Source organism: Lepisma saccharinum, chromosome 24 (genome assembly GCF_977018435.1).
Source record: "Lepisma saccharinum chromosome 24, izLepSacc3.1, whole genome shotgun sequence".
NCBI lineage: Eukaryota > Metazoa > Arthropoda > Insecta > Zygentoma > Lepismatidae > Lepisma > Lepisma saccharinum.
In genome coordinates, this window is record NC_139252.1 from 48,639,669 (window position 1) to 48,646,813 (window position 7,145).

Below are 7,145 nucleotides of genomic sequence, written 5' to 3' on the forward strand. Positions count from 1 at the left end.
AACAATTCAGCTCAAATAATGTAATTCCCCCCTCTATCAGTAAATATATTGTCACTAGACGAATTATTGTTAAAAAACAAGGGGTACAAAGTTTTGTGCTCTGTATCGGACATTTTGTCAGGGAAATAATTTGCACTCCATGTAATTGAAAGTGACTTAACTGCAAGTGATATTGTTCATTTCAAGTACGCTCCTCTTGTGTCGGTGAAAGTCGAGAGAATTTTTTCCATGTACAAGGATCTCTTGTCCGACAACAGACATTCACTTTTGAAAATTTGCATATGATTTTCGTTGTGTACTGCAACTCGGTACTTAAAGTGTAAAAGATGACAAAAAGTTAACTTTTTCTTACATCTACTACCATACGCAATGAACATGTGATAGATACTGTAACGTTAATGTGCAATTTGAATTTCTCTTGGTAGTTTATAAATTTGTTTTACAAGTTTTTCAGAATTTTTAGGTCATTTTTCTAAGTTTATAGGGCATTTGCTTGCATGTATTAGGTCATAAATGGATTTTTTGGCAATTTTAAGGTCTTCAAAATCCTAGCCCTACTTATCACCATCTTCACGATTAGCCAAAAACGGCAGACATGCGAAGTAAAATAGATCTAATCAATGAATAAATTTAGATAGAAAAAAAAGGGGCGGTTGACTACAGCTTGTTTGAGAGGTCTCTTAATTTGAAGCAACTTTTATTTTAACTTGCTGAAAATTCATGAAATGATTGAGGCTCAACCTGGATCAAGTCTGGGTTGTTGGTATACCTGGAATGAACTTTATAAGCTTACACAGAGATCTAAGTTGTGGAAATTGCTGCGAGACCAGAGGTTTGTTTGGTGGCTCATTGTTGGAGCATTGGAACAGAATGTCGAAGACTCAGATAAGATCCCTGGTTGAATCACAATTTTCAGTTAATACCCTGTGTGTACCTTAAGCTACGAGACATGTCCAAAGTAGTAGCAGTTTGTTAATAAAAAAGAACAAAATAAATTAGTTGAACAAAACCTGAAATTACATATCTTGAGCTAGTTTTCTACATAGTCACCCATGGCACTGAGGCACTTATTACCAGGAGACACGTTTTTGTATACCCTTACTCATATGAAAATCCTGGTCCCCCAGGTTGGGGGTTGGGCGCTGTGCCGACAATTCAGCCCTGAAAAATTACAACAGTTTCGAAACCACAATAACATAAAGATAGTTGCCCTGCAGGAAACAAGGTGGACAGATAATGATATATGGGAGACAAAGACAGATGTTATATACAGCAGTTGCAAAAAGAAAGGAAATAGAGAAGCATGGGTGGCCTTCATAGTAGAGAGAAGAATGAAAGAGAACATATTTTAAGCCTATAGATGAGAAAATATGTAAAATAAGAATGAGAAATAAATTATTTAATGTAACCATCATAAATGTCTATGCATTTACAGAATATCAATGTTCTTCTTGAAGGTTCCCATAACCACTTTTTGTACATGCAAAATAATCTAAGACAGTTATTTAGTGGTTTTTATTGATTTTATCTGCAACGTGTCGTTTTGGTTTCCCAGAACTTTCTCAAGTTACACTAAGATATACATACAAAAACACAACCTCACATGGCTAGTCACTTTACACTTCTAAGGAAAGAAAAATAAGGACACATTCTTTCCTTTGAAGTGTAGAGTGACAGTGACTAGCCATGTGAGGTTGTTTTTTTGTATGTACCGGGTGAGCAAAAGGTAAGTGTGCACCTACACTATGCTTCATTACGCAGAGAAAAACTTCCCTTTCTTGATGGTTGTTGGTACATAATGACATGGACAGTTGGTTAGTAATACACTCATTGTTGTTAGTCACTCATTGTTGTTTCTTCAGTTGTTTCTTCGGAACGTGATCTTGTATAGCACGGAACTGCATTAGCAATGGTTATAGTGTCTGAACAACTGGCAATACTCAAGATGCTTGTCGTGGTCCCTTTGCCTTTGTTGCAGGTTTTGCACTGCTGTTATTTTGTAGGGGTGTAAATGTGTTTTTTCAGTGCGGTTCTTGCGCTGCTGTACAACACACTCACTTGCTGTGACAATTTACGAATTGACTTCTTTGAGCTTTGCTCTATTCTAATCTAAATATCCTGTAATTTGTCCTCTGTTAGAACTCGTGACCTGCCTGATTTCGGCTTATTCTTCACTTATTCCATTCTGCAAAATTTATCGATCAACCGCCACACTGCATTACGATGTGGTGGATCTGTATTAGGAAACCTTTCCATAAACTTATTTCGCACTTCTTCCGTATATTTACCTCCATGTCGAAAGACTTTTTCCACCAAAACCACACGAGCTTCGACTAACAAAAACCATTGCTAATGCAGTTCCACGCTTTGCAAGATCACGCTCCGAAGAAACAACTGAAGAGACAACAATGAGTGACTGACAACCATGAGTGTCTTACTAACCAACTGTCCATGTCCTTATGTACCAACAACCATCAAGAAGGGAAGTTTTTCTCTGCGTAATGGAGCATAGTGTAGGTGCACAGTTACCTTTTGCTCACCCTCTATATCTTAGTGTAGCTTGAGAAAGTTTTGGCAAACAAAAAGTCGCAGATAAAATCAATAAAAACCACTAAATATAACTGTGTTAGATTACTTTGCATGCACCTACAGAAGAAAAAGAACAATTAATAAAAGATGACTTCTATGATAAATTAGAAAAGACAATAGACAGTGTGGCATCCAGTGATGCGAAGATAATAACAGCAGACCTGAATGCACAGATAGGTAATGAAGAAATCGAGAAAGAAATAATTGGAAGACACAGCTTACATGGAAATTCAAACGATAATGGCCACAGACTCGTTGACCTGGCAATTAGTAAAAATATGATAATATCATCCACAATGTTCCCCAGAAAACAAATGCATAAATATACATGAAGATCACCTGATGGAAAAACCAACAATCAAATAGACTATGTTTTAATAGATTGAAGAAGAGCAACAAGCATTATATATATACGATCATACCAAGGGCCCAGTTGCGGAACAGACCATTACATAGTCAAAGTAGTCTTCAGAGGACGAATAACAAAGTCACAAAGAAACAAATCAGAAGTACAATATTAATGTAAGAAACTGACAGAAAAGATACATAGTGAGAGGTTGAAGAAAGAATTAGCACACAAACTACAAGAAGTTGGCACAAACAGCATGCAAATAACAGAAGAAGCAGGAGTGGAAAAAATATGGAATAAGATAAAATCAAATATTGAGGAAACAGCAAAGGTAGTGTTAGGACCAATGCAGTACAACAGAGGGAAGGAATGGTTTGACGAAGAATGCAAAAGGGCCATCCAAGAAAGAGATACAGTATATCAGTCATATCTAGATAGACCAATAAGAGCAAAGAAACAAAAACTGAAAGAGCTAGGAAAAAGAGTGTATAACACATGTCGTAGGAAGAAAAGGAAACATGTAACAGAGAAAATAAATAAAATCAATCAAGACTTTAAACAAAGAAATACATACATGGCTTACAAGGAAATAAACAATATAAGGGAAGGATTTAAACCAAGAACAAACATATGCAAAGATCAAGAGGGAAAACTACTGGGGAATGAAAGGCAAATATTAAATAGATGGGCTGAATATTTTGAACAGTTACTGAACAACACAGAACCCAAAATGAGGACCAAGAAATGAAGCCAAGGAGGGAAGAAGAGTCACCCACACTAGCAGAAATTCGAAAAGCTATTCGGAACCTTAATAACGTAGCACCAGGGAAAGACAGGATACCAGCAGAAATGTGGAAATATGGAGGAAAGAAGCTGTTAGAATCACTACACTTACTCCTGTGCAAAGTCTGGAGCCTAGAACATATGCCAGATGACTGGAAAGAGAGTATAATTTGCCCCATGGGATAAACAAATGTGTGAAAACTACAGGGGAATATCGTTGCTGTGTGTAGCATACAAGATATTGACAAGTATACTTAGGGAAAGATTATAACCATATGCAGAAGAAGCATTAGGAGAGTACCAAGCCAGCTTCAGAAAAGGCAGGTCTACAATAAATTAAATACGCACAGTCAGACAGATACTGGAGAAGTGTTGGGAAGGGAACATAGAAATAACACAAGTCTTTGTCAATTTTAAACAAGCCTATGACTCCATTTGATAGAACTAATATTGGAAACATATTGAGTACATTCAGAATACCCACAAAATTGATTCGATTGGTAGAAATGACGATGCAGAACACCAAAGCACGTGTAAAGATACAAGCAAATATAGGAGAGAGCTTTTCAGTTAAACAAGGCCTCAAACAATGAGATGGCTTGGCACCACTCCTGTTCAATTTGTCTCCGGAATATGTGATAAGGAAAGTAATGATACATACCAGAACAACATTAGAATATAAGTCAACCCAAATAGTTGGGAATGCAGATGACATCAATATCATAGGAAGATCAATTAAAGAAGTAGTGGAAACACTAGACGAGAAAGGGGAGGCAATTGGATTACAAATTAACACAAATATTAGTCCAAAGAAAGAAAGCAAAGTCAAAAGAAAATTATATAAAAATTGGAGAACATGAATTGAAAGTGGTATCAAGTTTTCCTTATCTAGGAGTATTCATCACAGACAAAAATGATGAGATGATAGAAGTAAGAAATAGATTATAAAGAGCCAATAAAGCATACTTCTCATTACTACCATTGATTACATATCATGGAGTAAACCATAGAGCCAAAGTTACATTGTATAAAACCTAATTCGCAGCATAATTATATATGGGAGTGAAACACGGATATTTAATCAAAGCGCAGCTGAAATGGTGGACTTGTTTGAATGGAAAATACTGAGGAAAATATTTGGGCCAATAAAAGTGCAAGATATTTGGAGAATAAGAACCAATCAGGAATTACTTGAACTTTACAAAGATGTACCCATCTCAGTTTATATAAGAGCTAAAAGGTTAGAGTGGGCAGGACAAGTAATCAGGATGGATGACAGCTGAATCCCCAAGAAGGTGATGCAAGGAAGTTTTGGAGGGAAAAGATCAGTGGGGAGACCCAGAAACAGATGGGAAGAAGCGGTTGGAGCAGATTTAGTACAACTGCTTAGAACTAGGAACTGGAGGAGAGTAGTCTTGGATAGGATAGGATGGAAGAGGAAGATTGGAGAGGCCATGGACCAAATACGGACCGGAGCGCCATTGTTGTTGTGGTTGCGTATGGGTTTTTGTGGGCAGTCAAAGTGAACTAGAAAATCAAGAATCCTATCAAGTGTTTTTGCATGCTAGAACAACTCAATGATCATCTTTTTATATAATTAAAGGAGTGTTTGAGAAAAGCACTTTGATGGCAATGAAGAGCTGCAGCAAACGTTTACTGCATTTCTCACTGGACTGGTGGCAGAAGGGTATGACGAGGGTACACAAAAACTTGTCCGTTCGTACAATAAGTAATGAGTGCCTACGTACAAAAATTGTTTGAAATGTATACTTTAAAAAGGTTTGTTCAACTAACATCTTTCCGTTATTTTTTTATTACCGAACCAGTACTACTACATGGATGTGCCTCGTTAGGATGACCAGCTTTACAAATTGCACGTTTATTAGTTCTAATTTGTTCACTGCTGCTGCAGAACTAAGCATCAATCAACTACTGCAAGATATGAAGTCATTTCTGCCCACCAGAAGTTAAACTTGATGTTTTGTGTGGCTCGCTGAACTCTGAACGAATTGAAATTTCGCTATCTTGGGTGTGAATGAAAAATACGGGAGAAATAAAATGTCAATAAGGGAGCTGGGAGAATAAAAAAACTCTAATACAGGAGATCCTGGGAAATACAGGAGAGTAGGTCACCCACCCTATGCCTCACATTTCATACAGCTACTTCAGTTGAACTTCGTTTTTTTTTTGTCCATGGTTTTACAGCTTTGATGAGTCTAACTTCATAAAAAAAGGCAAAAACTTACTATGTCATTACATAAATATTTATTAAGGCTGAGTCGATACCATTTTGAACCGTTAGCGATACTTGAAAATTGTAATAATTAAAGTTCTTAAAAATATTGATCAATATTAGTCAATTCTCCAATTATATGCATCATTGTACCAAGAAATTTGCTTTAGAATATTCAAGAATTACATCAGAATGTTAAAATAGATGTTATGTAATAACACAAATAGAGTTTTTCATGCAAAATAAAAAGAAAGTTCGAACATCGGTATCGGCTCAGCCCTAAAATTTATAGGATGAGTTGAATAGTGTTGTTCACTCTGCTTGTGCATTTATGTTGAATATTTCGTATATTTTTCAATCATTATCTCATAGGTCCCAGAGCAGCTGTTGTGTCCGCCAACAAGCACGAAGTAACCATGACGATTCGTGGAAGGAAGTTGACACCACAAGAAGTAAAAGATGCTGGATATGCATCAGCTAGCAGTAAGTCCGATAACAATAAAAAGAACAATTCTTGTAGTGAAGGTGATAGTGATTGCAGGACAGAATCCAGTAAGAAATCAAGTGGGTCAAGCAGTGCTAAAAGGAAGAATTCTGAAGATGTTTTCGGGACAAAAAAACGAAAGATGCCCGTGGTCATAGTAAGTGATTCCGAAGATGATGAAGATATAATCGAAGCTAAGAAAAGGAGCTTGGAAAGCTAATTCCAGTGTAGGATTTTAAATTGTACCAGGTATTCTGAGGAAATATATTTATTTTGTATGTCTTTTTAAAGGATGTTTGTCAATTTTAGATAGACGACTTGAATGTTTAAATCCCCAAACATGGCAGGAACACAGAAATATATCTGAAACATATGTATGTGTACATATTATTTATGTAGTAATGTAAACAAGTTTGTTTTTTCCCCCACAGGTGATACTAACATGTTTTGGGCAGTGTCTGGGAATTGAATCATATGTAATGTGAAAATTTCAGTAATTCTGTGCCATACATATACGAGCCGAAAATAATAATTTCAATTAACCCTCCCGTTGCCAAGCTTTTCGACACCTTTATTTTACCAAGTGGGGTATTTTGACTACCCCAATACAATTTTGTGATATAGTGTAATATCTGTTTTTAGATTCTGTTATTTTCAATGAATAGCTTTATTTAGTATTGAAATAGTTTTTCAAATTATTAAAAGTA

General features: G+C 36.2%; 1 protein-coding gene across 1 annotated transcript in view; it reads left to right on the forward strand.

The window, feature by feature from the left end:
• The window catches only part of LOC145978374 (ATP-dependent DNA helicase Q1-like), a 51,314-nt gene extending 44,427 nt beyond the window's left edge, over positions 1–6,887 (forward strand). Inside the window, exon 12 of the mRNA XM_083110977.1 lies at positions 6,327–6,887. Within this exon, the coding sequence (XP_082967103.1) occupies positions 6,327–6,658 (332 nt within the window). The 3' untranslated portion in view covers positions 6,659–6,887. The remainder of the gene's footprint in view (positions 1–6,326) is intronic.
• Positions 6,888–7,145: the final 258 nt, after the last annotated feature.